Consider the following 12,317-nt stretch of genomic DNA (forward strand, 5'->3'; position numbering starts at 1 on the left):
AAAGGAACACCAACCACTTTCATCGTGAGTTGCCACAGCTAGATCCCTGATTCATAGATATCCAAGACAGTAAGGAGATCGACATTAATATACATAAAGATGAATTCAACCGTGAAATTTCTTCACCACCCTTCTATATTAGTAAACTTAGCAAGCACCCCATCTTTAGGGCAGACGGTCGCTTGTTGTCGGATTTCGAGTGGAGCATTGGGATTTTTCAGCTCCATATGGTACTTGCCCACGACGACCGCTACCATGCAAGCGAGCTCTGCTTTAGCGAATCCCTGGCCGATGCAGCTCCGTGGTCCGTGTAGGAACGTAAGGTTAGCATAATTGCTGTCAGCACCACCGTTATTGGCCCGACCAGGGCCTAGCCAACGTTCTGGGTTGAACTTGTCGGCGTCCGGGCCCCAAAGTTCTTTGCTCTTACCGATAATTTCGGGGGCAATCAGAAATAACGTGCCTTTCGGAATGGGCTCGCCAATGATCGTTGTGTCTCGACTAGCACAGCGGATAGTGGCAGGCACAGACGGGTGATAGCGAAGGACTTCATTACAGACCGCGTTGAGATATGGGAGATTATCGATATCGGTAGCAGCAGGCGGCTGGGGGTTCTCCGTCGAGATAGGAGGGAGGTTTGCACGGATCTCTTCACGGAGTCGGGTCTGTACATCGGGGTGCTTGCATAAGACGTACACACACCACTGTAAGGCAGTTGACGTGGTTTCATGTCCGGCCCCCAAGAAGGTCATCATTTGGTCTACCAACTCCTCCTCGGTGAAATTCCCGCTCCGCAGGGCAACCGAGACAATATCAATATCTTCTGCGGTGGAAGATCCACTTTCCCATTTTGCTCTCTTCTGCCGGATCATTTGTCGTGCCACATCTCGGATGGTTTCAGAACTTCGCTCAATACTCCTGTTCCTCTCGAGTGGCAGGTCATGAACAACGGCAGGGTCGCCCAGGAGCAGCGTCAGGAGGAAGATAATCTTCATGTACAATGGGGGTTCGCTCATAAGGTTCTGATACGTTCTCACGAGTTTGTTGTTAGGGTCACGAAGAGATTGAAAGTCATGGTCCATTCCGGCAACGCCAACGATATCGAGCGCCGCCCTACTGGCGTATGCTCCCATCCGGAGGACATTGTCCGTTGGATCAGCCTTTTTCCGCAGGTCCTCGTCCATTACCCTCACCATCTCGATACTCTTTGACCAGAAAATCGGATACATCTCTTTGACATGGCGATAAGCGAATGCCGGAAGGAGGTTCTTTTTTGATTTCTATTGCAAGTTAGCCATAACAGGAGAGATAGTAAGTGTTAGTCTGTGACCGGACCTTATGATCGTCCCCTTCCACGAGGAGCAAGCCATGTTCCCCGGCTAAACGCTTGAGGCTTGCTCTAATGAATTCGGGTTTCGGGAAGTCGTACGACTTGGTGACCAGAATCTCTTTCAAAGCTCGTGGACCCACTGGTAAGATGCGCTCTAGGTTGATAGAGACATAATAGCGGATCAATCCGTCATTTGGCACATTTTCCAGCCATTTACGCATATGCTCATAAGGCGCCTCCAGAAAGACTGTGTCGGAGTTGCCTGTGATCCACGATCGTCCCTACACCACCGTTCATTAGTATTCTCACAGCCACCAGTATTGGTGATCGAAATAGAAGACTTACGGGAGGCGATGGAATTTTCTTGATCGGCGTGAAAAAGTCTGGATACAGCACCCAATTATAGAAAACCTTGAGCAGGGAGACCAGGATTGATAGAAGGATGAAATTGCCGAAGGTTGATTTGGCGATCGCATACCCAGCGATCACGATATAGACCGTCGCCCAGGGAAGTCCCATCATCGTGAGCAGAGGCTGCGGTCACTCTGGAGCCTGAATTAGATTAAAGAGGGATTTTGATTGTCGTAGAGAAAGGTCACGGGGCGACTTCATGGGGCTTTAAATAGTCCGGGATAGAACAATGGGTTACAACCGATGGGGAAGGGTTCAGTCATCCATTGAAACCGATATTCACGATGTCTTTGTTGCTGACAGACGATCTGCAGCCCGACCACTGGTCAGTGCGGTTGGCTGGAAGTTACCTAGGTACACGACAATGAAAGCCGTCTCCACCGCCGCGTCGAACTAAATCAATCGGGTTTCAAAGCGACACGATGCGATGCGGATCTTTTTAAGGGAACCTCTCGGCGCTCGTGCTCTTTTATATCCTTGAGGCTTGGAGAACGAGATCCATCGCGGCTCCTTCAAGCAACCGTAACTCAAATTTGAGGTTACCCTCCGAGGTATTTATGATTTGTCGACGTGACCTTTCGGTTGGTTGTGACCTGGACGATGGAACTTGGGGAACTAAATCTAAAGCGAGCACCGCCATTGGTTCCTCAGGAACAGATCATTTTATTCAAGTGGTACAATAGGCCAATAGGATCCTCCCTCATCGGATCCACCTACATGGAAAGGCCGCAAGGCTCAAAATTAGTTCAAGAATATATAATGGGCCTCAATGCTCGCTATGTTTCACTGCTGTTGCACATGGCTGGTGGCGATTGTGAGATTCTTACAGAATTCGAAACAACACCCGATAATCGGAAGCTGCGGGATCTCGAGTTTCACTAAGATCGAATAGTTTTTCCTGTTACACTCCTCATGTCGATCCAGTCAACTTTCAGGGTGAATACGTGGCAGCTGTCTACGAGTCAGATATGAGCAGCGGGCTCCAGAATGAAAGAATTACCGAATGAACAGATGTCCACCGAAATCACTATCAGGTCCTTGCCTCCTAGCTCTCCTGCAACTACTCATATATAGTCTCAGTCTTTGCTTGGAAAGTTTCCTGTATAATCTGGCACTCCTCGATATGTTGATACCGCTCACGGAGGACAAACCAAATATCCTTTCGCGTTACCTAATCTGAATATTTTTTCATTTATTTTAGTTTATTTTCCTCCCCCCTCCTTTGCGTTCTCATTGTTCAACATGAGCTTCGGATACCGCAATCCGCCAAGCATTGAACAATAGGTTAAATGTCCAATGACCATTTAGGGTCTTTCTATTGTACAGATCATGTCGCCCTAGCGAGAGCCACCCTTTCAGAAACCATGTCACCTTTTTAATATTCCATGTTGAACGTCCTATGGCTTAGCTGGATCTCACCCTGATCTAAGACACTCGACGGAAAGCACCACTTTAAGTATGCGTGCATACATGAATGAAATGCCATGATCAGTTATCGATCATTTGGACAGGTGATACTACGATCGAAACTCTATGCAGCCAGGGATGTCGCTAGTCCCACCAGGAGCGGGATTCTTCCAAATCACTTCTCCGCGTAAATAAATTCTGGGTTTAGAGGAGAGTCCAGAATGGTCTAGTGAACAGAAGATTTCCTTCCCTTTAACTGAACCACGGGGAATGTCTACGTTCAACAAAGAGACCATCGCTAAGACTCGCGATGTCGGTTATGGCGTCTTGGCGATGGCATGACCCGTCGATCTTCCCAGCAATTGCCGTTCTATATACTGGCGGTTTATTTTATAACTTGGAATATTATTAGACCTTTTCCATTCTATGCCGAGGTGATGAGTTGTATAATCAATATACTCGGTGATCAGGATCGGTCGATAATCTGCTGCATCCGAGGACTCTGCCAGGTGACATCATTATTTCATCGCAACTCATTGGACGCATTATTAATGCATAGACCCAAATAGACTTTATTAACTCGAAAGGTATTCGATCGAGAGTAAGGACATGATGCCATCTCGACTGCTTTTCCATCCTCGATCGCAGCAGTACCCTCGTCCATCCAATTTATCAAACTTTTCTTCGTTGAGTCGAACACCATGACCTCGCGAGAGCTTCCGGATATCGTAAACAAAGCTGCACCCGGCATCTCTTACTTCACACCCGCCCAAGAACCTCCCGCGGGAACAGCAGCCGACCCGCAATCAGATGGAACGGCCCCTCCGAAGCTGTTCCAACCCCTCTCCGTGCGGGGCCTAACCTTTCATAATCGCATCGGAGTAAAGCACCACCATCCCTGATTACCAAACGGTAATGCTGACAATAATTTGAACTGTACAGCTTTCGCCATTGTGTCAGTATTCCGGTGACGATGGTCATATGACAGACTGGCATATGGCCCATCTTGGGGGAATTGCCCAGCGTGGACCGGGGTTCCTCATGGTTGAGGCAACTGCGGTTGAACCCGAGGGTCGTATCACCCCCGAAGATCTGGGACTATGGAAAGATTCGCAGATCGAACCTTTGCGTCGCATCATTGAGTTCGTTCACAGCCAGAACCAGCTGATCGGGGTCCAAATCGCTCACGCCGGCCGCAAAGCAAGCACGGTTGCTCCATGGCTATCCATGAATGACACTGCCTCTAGAAATGTAGGTGGCTGGCCAGATCATGTTAAAGGTCCTACTGATGCTCCGTTCAATGATCGGAACCCTACGCCCAAGGAGATGACAAAGCAGGATATCGAAGACTTGAAGGTCGCATGGGTGAGCGCAGTCAAACGAGCTGTTAAGGCGGGTGCGGACTTTGTTGAAATTCATAACGCCCATGGGTATCTCCTCATGTCGTTCCTGTCCCCCGCCGTGAATAAGAGAACGGATGAATATGGCGGAAGCTTTGAAAATCGCATCCGCCTCAGTATGGAGATTGCTAAGCTGACCAGAGAGGCGGTTCCCGAGGATAAGCCTGTGTTTCTGCGCGTGTCCGCCACCGACTGGCTAGAAGAGTCGAGACCGTCGGAGCCTAGCTGGAAATCAGAGGACACCGTCAAGTTTGCCCAAGCGCTCGCCGAGAGCGGCTACATTGACTTGATTGACATCAGCAGCGGTGGCACTCATCAGGCGCAACACATCCATGCGAAACCCGGCTTCCAGGCTCCTTTTGCTGTCGCCGTTAAACGGGCGGTTGGGGATAAGCTGAAGGTAGGGTCAGTGGGCATGATCGACTCGGCCCAGCTGGCCAACTCCTTGTTAGAGAAGGAGGGTCTAGATTTTGTCATGGTCGGCCGTGGTTTCCAAAAGAATCCGGGATTAGTTTGGGCGTGGGCTGATGATCTGAATGTGGAGATCTCAATGGCTAACCAGATTCGATGGGGTTTCTCTCGTCGTGGTGCTGGACCATTCCTAAGGAAGAGACAGGAAAAAATATAGAGCTAGAGGGTACATGGTTCGTGAGGTATACACGTAAAGATCTGATGGCTATAGATGCAATATAGCATGAATAGGGCACCAAGCACAAGCTAGAGATTCAATGATCAATTTATATATAAGTACTTTAGCTTTAGTCCATTGTTATGTGTCCCTCATTAGAGTACTGAATGCTTCTAATCTATAATCGTAAACTCAACCAAATCCCGACCATATTTACATAGATGCGGTCCTCAAAGTAGGAACAGCAAAAGAAACCTCGGTATATACATGAGTCGAGCGCTGTACAAAAATAAAACCAATCGCTTAATACATGTGGAAGTAGACCCTTGTTCACTTGAGAATACGTACGATGTTGTACGGTGCACGTGCGCCCAACTATCCGACCACGGGGTTGAAAGAACCCCACTACAAGTGATGACGCGGTTCAACCACGTTCCCATCGCGTACTTCTGCAGAAGATAGATCTTAGTTCAAGGGTTCACCTTCTTTCAATGACAAAGGAAGGGATTGAAGTGAGCAACCTTGGGAAACTTACCATTCCAGGCCTCCAGGGCTGCTTTCTCGGCATCCCACCCCCATAAGAAATTCTGCGTCTCACGATCTGTCCATCGATCGGGATTAGACCCGCCGGTCATCGATAGTCGGAACTGCTCGTCTCTAGCCTGCTGCTCGGGACCATCAGGGAGGTGCAGCGTGATACGATTTGCCGAGCCGGACTGCTGAACTGTCTCCGCGCGTTGCTTCCGGGACTTTTCATATGCCCGGAGGGCAATAGGAATTTCATGTTTGGATGAAATTGTCGATAAAAGAACGCCTAGGGCGGCAGCATCTTCGACAGCCTGCGCGGCGCCTTGAGCTACGTATGGCCTGAATGGGACGTTAGTTGGATAGACCTTTTGCGAGAGAACAAGGGGGGAAACTGACAGCATAGGATGGCAAGCGTCACCGATTAAGGCCACACTACCTTTAATCCAAGTCTTCAACGGAGAATGCAGACAGAGCTTCCACTCAAGAACTTCATCTTCCGCGACCATGTCAATGAGCTTCCGCACCCTTCGATCCCAGCCGCGATAGTTGTCAACCATTTCCTGCTTCGATCCTTTGGTGGTCCATGACTCCTCCACACCATGTCCATCCGGATGAAGCAGTACCACGTTGAAGAGCTCATGCTTGCGAACTGGATAAGCAATGATGTGACGGTCAGGACCGAGCCAACGAGTTGCTTGTGGCTCGTCCACTAGTTCTTTTAATTCAGGATCTTTCTCCATCACGCTTCGTGGTAACATGATCCGATATGCTGCATCACCTGTTGGGATGGCCTTAGAGGGCGAGTCCTCGCCAAGTAGGTGGCCGCGGATGGTGGATTTGATGCCGTCGGCAGCTATCACAACATCCCCTTGGACAACAGTGTCATCGGCTAACGTCACAGATGCTGGGTCAAATTGAACATCGGTGACGGTCGAGTTTACTCGAAGTTCCACATTTGGTAGCGCCAGCGCTTGCTCGATTAGAGCGTTATGGAGATCTGCACGATGAATAACTACCTGCTGGCCGTACGTCTTGTTTACGGGCATCGTCCCTAAAAGACTACCGTCTTGCCACCGGCGGACATGGATATGCTCCAGGGCAACGTCTTTAGAGTGAATCAACGGAGACACGCCCCAACCTTATTCTGAATCAGCAAAATCCTCTATTTGAGAGGAACCACATATACTCACGGTCAAATATCCGTAACATATTCGGCGAAACTTGAATGCCGGCACCGACCTCCAGGAGCTATGCATGGGTCTGGTTAGCATGTATTTCGACAGCAAAGGGACTTTAGCTCCATACTTTCGGAGCAGATTCCAGAATTACGACATGGTGTCCTTTTGACCCCAATGTCAGGGCTGCTGCCATGCCACCAATTCCTGTATCCATCAGTGTCAAATCCTTTCTTCATTTCCCAAAGGAGGTGGAAGCATACCTGCCCTATACTAGGATTAGCATGAAAATTTCGTGTGGCCGCACCAAGAATGTCAGATTTTCGACTTACCCAACAACAATCACCTGAAGAGGTGTCTTCGCCTGTACTACCATGATGACAAGAAGTCCGTGGAACGTCAAGTCACCAATTGAAAGGATCAACTCTGGAGAATGGGGAGATAAGCTAGGCTCTCAACGAGTGAACTATACAAGAAAGCCGAGTTCTGTGTTGCGTGAAGATACAGTTCACACTATGAATTCGCCACTAAGACTTGAGCAACATCGACCATGGGCAATGGACTAAATAAGAATGATGGATGACGGGGACAAAGATATTATTTAGTCCCACGGACACCCCGATCCGTTCTACCGGAACTAACGGGAGGCTACTAAAACTAGAACTATCTCCACCATGGGGAGCACCAAGGAAAGAAAGCGGCTGCTAGCCATTGATATCCTGCCAGGGGTTTAAGTGTACAGTACGTATTGCCATCCCTCCCTTGTGGTCTGCCTCGTGCGAACAATGCAGGGAAAAGGCGCCACCTCCCGCCATCCTGAATTTGTTGTTTACTACTATAACGAAGGGTACCCGGTGGACAGATAAACGCCAATTCTAAATCAGAATGCTATAGTCCGGACTGCGGTACAGAAGGGGGGAAAAAGGGAAAAAAAGATTATGAGCCGATGGGTGGCGCCGCTCGGTAAAGGGCGGTGGATAACCCCCACGAGTCAGCGGCGACGGGGAAGAACTTCCCTCTCCAAAGCTTCTACTGTGCCGGCTTTCCAGCGACCCTCCATCTGCCGAAGCTTCGTCCGCTCCCCCAGGGCATGCGCAAGAGGACGTTGTCAGAAACCCCAAAATCAGTCTGTTTGCGACCCACATCGCTGCACTGTTGACGCAGACGTCAAAATCTGGTGTTTAGCACAATCACATCTCCGGCAAAAATTTGGAGTACACATTGCCGATGTCGCTGTACACCCACAGCTTTTGCTAATTACTTTTGTTACATCTCCAGATCAATGGTTACAATGCCTTGCAGGAGATTTGTCGGCCGAACCCGCCCACTGCTTTTTAGATATTTGAAATGGATTGTTTGCGCCATTTCTCGTCACTCGAGTGGCTTTTTTTTTTCTCGTCTAATTTCGCTTTCCCTCTAGCTCCTTAATCAATTTATATTTGTTATCAGCGCCGTCAGCTTACTATGCGGCAGTTTTGTTTTCAAAGTCCTGTCATGATAATGGAGCAAGGGCACAATATGCAAGGAGTTGAAAAAGCTCCTAAAATTGCCAACCAATGGGGGTTTTGCTGATCTGCTGAAGACTACTGTGGTTGGCTCACTGCAGATCCTTAACCCTAGAATCAACCCCCTTCCGCCATACGGTCTCCACGTACGGCCTCGAACCCAGGAATTGTCCACCATCGGCCCGGGCTTCTCTGACTGCTTCCCTTCTGGGAAGGTCATATTCATTACCTACTATCATGCTACTACCTTGTCTGACCACCACCACCCAGCCAACGACGCTCTAGGCCCTGTTACACGATGCGAAAGAGCACCTGCTCGTCATACAGTTAATCATGGGACCTTGCATTCTCGTTCTCGCCTGCATGGTAGCCATTGATGCCATTCATGGTGACTAGTAGAGTATCCCGGCCCTACGACCTACAGCACTAAAACCGCTTTTTGTTGTGATAATGGCTGAGACATGGTCGTTTTAGCTCGAAAGAAATAAGGATATGGCGCACATTGTTCAAGCACACCTTTCAGGCCACCTATACCACAATTCCACCAAAGGAATTTTCGACTCAATGGTAACGAAAGGTCCATTGACAATGATTCTCACATACAGAACTTGTATTAGTCAAGTGATCACACTATAATGAGCAGTTTTGTCGCTTACAATCCAAATGGAAAGGTGCGACAGGGAGCTATTGATTATCAGTAGATGTATTGACAACAATTGCCCGTGTTCAATTGGAAGAAACGTCACCGTGCATCTTATAAGCCGCAGAGTCTTGATAATACTATCAAATATAGATTTTCGACGAGGTATCCCTGCCGTCAGCATTGAGGGGTATTGATTGACCGGTTTCCTGGTTTGGGCGGGCGGCTATCGCGTGAGAGTGGATTGCTTGGTACCCTTGGTAGAGGATGTCCTGTTTCCTGGGTCCGTCCAGGTGGAGGCTGAGGCACTCGCAGCTGATTGCCATTTGGGGAGCATCTTCATTTTATCACGGTCAATTAAGGTTGCGTGCAGGGATCTTATCTTCGATATCAAATGAGTCAGAAGACTCAGCTGGGAGCGGTTGTCCTAAACAGATCCAGACAAAAAGATACCACTGATAGGTACAGGCTCCATAGTAGGAATGAGTAAATAACTTTGGACCTCGCGCTCTATCAAGTAGTTACTAGAAGGGTCCAACAACATGATACGGGAGTAGGCAATCCATTGTTACTGATCTGGAACAACCAGTAGCTGTTACACGAGTCTTATCAAGCATTCGGCGTGAAACATAAACTTTCGTCCTTTCGTATAGCAGAACACTCGTGATCTCTCAGGTTGGATCTAAGCAGCAACTCTCTCAGCGCTCTCTTTCTACAGCCATCGGCCGGTCATTATTCGTCTGTATATTACGTTAACATCTCAAATCACTGTAACGGATAGTCAAAATGCGTGGAAGTACATGAATTCAGGACATCACCGTATGAATCGCTATAAAGCTCCTCTCCAAATGAAAGGTTCAGATGGTCCGCTGGAATTAAGGAAGCGCGGCGATACGACGACATGCTGGAAGGTTAATCAATTTAATGGGATTGACCGCATAATACTCACTCAAATGACGCTACCTATTCGTATGGTATACAGGATACCTTGATATGTCAGAACAATGATCGTATAAGACAAACCAAGTTCCAAATTCTCAGTGTAGTTCTCTGAGAGTGTATTAGCGTGAGGCGCTCAGGCTCCCAACGAGGGCCGCCGGAGTATAAACCCCCCCCTCCTTTCCTCTTCCTTTCGTTCCTCACGACTCCGTGTATGTGCTGTTGAAGTAACGGCTGTTGAATTAACGCGGTATTTAGATCGTGAAAGAATGTGGATTCCTTACACGGTCGTGTGGGATGTGAGCGATCCGTGTTGAATCCTGGCTTTTTCAGTCATACATGCCGTATTGAGATGAAGGTCAATAGTGCAGTGGGAGGAATCGACTCTTCTGCCTGTCTTGCGTGGCGGATTCGATGAAAGATTTGCTGTTTAACCGTACCATGCCCAGCACTACTGTAACCGTGTGGATGATTGACATCTACTATTGCAGAGCCTCTCCCAGTCTGATTGTTAACGGAGAATCAGATTCGTTGTAATATACAATCCTGACATATTCTCGAATCAAATCATGCATCGAAGACATGAGGCTTCGCTCGCTACCGAAATGGCTATTCTCTGGCGATTTCCTCGTGCTAGCAGGTATGGCGTGGTTGGGGCTTGACGTGGCATTAGAAGCAACCGCTTGCGCCTTCTGAACCGTCTATGGGACATGCATACCGGTATATACTAGTTTGGTAAACAGCATCTTCTTGGTTCTGATCTTGTGGTTCTGACCTCACAGGAAGAATGGATCTAAATGCCTTCTTAGAAAAGGTGCATTTCATAATGTCCTTACTAGTATAACGGTATATTACCATCCCAGCCACCTAACCCAGACATCAACTACCTTTGTAGCATCGGGGTCACTACTGGAGTCAACCACCAAGTACCAACCGTACATCGCACCTGTTATGCACGCATGATTGGGATAAATCTTGACAGTTTGTCCAACACTCAGTGGAATCTTCTTTGCAACATCCTCCGACTCCCACCTCAGGATACTGTGCTCCTGACTGATCCGATCAATATACAAACGATCCCTCTGCGGGGTGGTTGGCAAGCCCCAAGGCCCAACGACCCCCCATCCTTTATAACTCGGACAAGGCTCACGCCCCATACCCAAAGTGCCCACAGCGACCAGCGCCTCCGGATACTCACGCTCCCCATCGTTATAAACACTGCAAGTCTCAGCCACCACATAAGCACCCACCTCATCAAAGAATCTCTCCCGCACACCCCCCGCATTTGTACTCATCTGCTGCATATCCAGCAACGGGTAATTGCCCGCATGCAACTCAACCCTGACCCGTCCCTTGAATGCCCCCGTATCCGGCTCCTTTAGAAACTTCCTCAACTCCTCCAGCTCAGCATCATCCCCCTCGGCCACAGCCTCCGCAGCAACAACCTGCGGCGTCGCACCCACACTGACAACCAACTCCCTATCCACGGGCAAAACCCCGGCATAGGAATCCAAAGCAAGCAAACAAGCCTCGACCTCCCCCCTCAAATGCCTGAGTGCATCCCCCCGATTCCGTCCCCCATAACTCAAACTACTATGCGAGTAAATCCCAACCAATCTCCCCGCTCCCGTCTTCTCCAACTCCTCCAGCTTAGAAAATAAACCCCCCTTATCCATCGCCCTCGGCGGCAATCCAGCCCGATGATACCCACAATCAACCTTAAGGAAGACCCCCGCCGCAAACCCCGCAATCCGGGAAAAGGTATCCAGAAACTTGATTTGGTCCGGGTGATCAATCATCACTGAAACACTGTCCGGTCCAAGCTCTGCCGCAGCAAGGGCCAACCGGGAAACCTGGGATGGGACAAGTGGGATCCCATACAGGATATTGACTTTGCGGCCTTTGGACTGGAACTCTCTCAACAAGGGAACCAGACTCTCGATTTCTAGGACTGTGGAAGCCACGTAATTGATCTCTGGTGATGAGGTCCCGACTTGGAGACGGGATAGTTCGGTTGTCTTTTCATTGTTATCATTTGTTGGGAGGGGGCTTTTGGGGTGGGGGTTTCTACGGTGGGTTCTTTTTTTTTTTTTTTTTTTGGAAAGAGGGTGGCCTGGTTACGGGAAGTTTGGGATATGGATATTGAACTTACTTTGTGGCTTTTGACGTGGGCTCGAAAGCCTACGCCTAGGGTTTGGATTGTCTGGAGCATTGAGTTGCAGTGGCGTTTGATAATGGCCAGGTCTAGGACGGCGGCGGGCTTAGGGATTTCCGTGAGGGTTTTATGCATATAGAATTGTTTGAGGGCTTCCTTTGAGGGAAGGGGGCGCTGTGGGATCATGGTGTCCATTTTT

At 48.9% G+C, this 12,317-nt stretch overlaps 4 protein-coding genes across 4 annotated transcripts; 1 reads left to right on the top strand and 3 right to left on the bottom strand.

Annotated features, from left to right (window-relative positions):
* Positions 1–122: 122 nt before the first annotated feature.
* F9C07_2977 (cytochrome protein) lies at positions 123–1,852 on the bottom strand (the record flags this gene model as incomplete). Its single annotated transcript, XM_071511045.1, has 3 exons — positions 123–1,280; positions 1,336–1,611; positions 1,640–1,852. 3 exons carry the CDS (start codon positions 1,850–1,852, stop codon positions 123–125), a joined length of 1,647 nt encoding a protein of 548 aa, XP_071363756.1.
* A 1,997-nt stretch (positions 1,853–3,849) lies between these two features.
* On the top strand, positions 3,850–5,176 carry F9C07_2976 (putative NADH-dependent flavin oxidoreductase; the record flags this gene model as incomplete). Its single annotated transcript, XM_041289628.1, has 2 exons — positions 3,850–4,029; positions 4,091–5,176. The coding sequence occupies 2 exons, from the start codon at positions 3,850–3,852 to the stop codon at positions 5,174–5,176; spliced, it is 1,266 nt and encodes a 421-aa protein (XP_041142695.1).
* A 488-nt stretch (positions 5,177–5,664) lies between these two features.
* On the bottom strand, positions 5,665–7,255 carry F9C07_2975 (putative salicylate hydroxylase; the record flags this gene model as incomplete). Its single annotated transcript, XM_071511044.1, has 5 exons — positions 5,665–6,043; positions 6,101–6,842; positions 6,895–6,952; positions 7,010–7,112; positions 7,212–7,255. The coding sequence occupies 5 exons, from the start codon at positions 7,253–7,255 to the stop codon at positions 5,665–5,667; spliced, it is 1,326 nt and encodes a 441-aa protein (XP_071363757.1).
* A 3,559-nt stretch (positions 7,256–10,814) lies between these two features.
* Positions 10,815–12,313, bottom strand: F9C07_2198189 (putative serine dehydratase domain-containing protein; the record flags this gene model as incomplete). The annotated part of the gene is made up of 2 exons (XM_071509428.1): positions 10,815–12,076; positions 12,112–12,313. 2 exons carry the CDS (start codon positions 12,311–12,313, stop codon positions 10,815–10,817), a joined length of 1,464 nt encoding a protein of 487 aa, XP_071363758.1.
* Positions 12,314–12,317: the final 4 nt, after the last annotated feature.

Source organism: Aspergillus flavus, chromosome 2 (genome assembly GCF_009017415.1).
Source record: "Aspergillus flavus chromosome 2, complete sequence".
Lineage (NCBI taxonomy): Eukaryota > Fungi > Ascomycota > Eurotiomycetes > Eurotiales > Aspergillaceae > Aspergillus > Aspergillus flavus.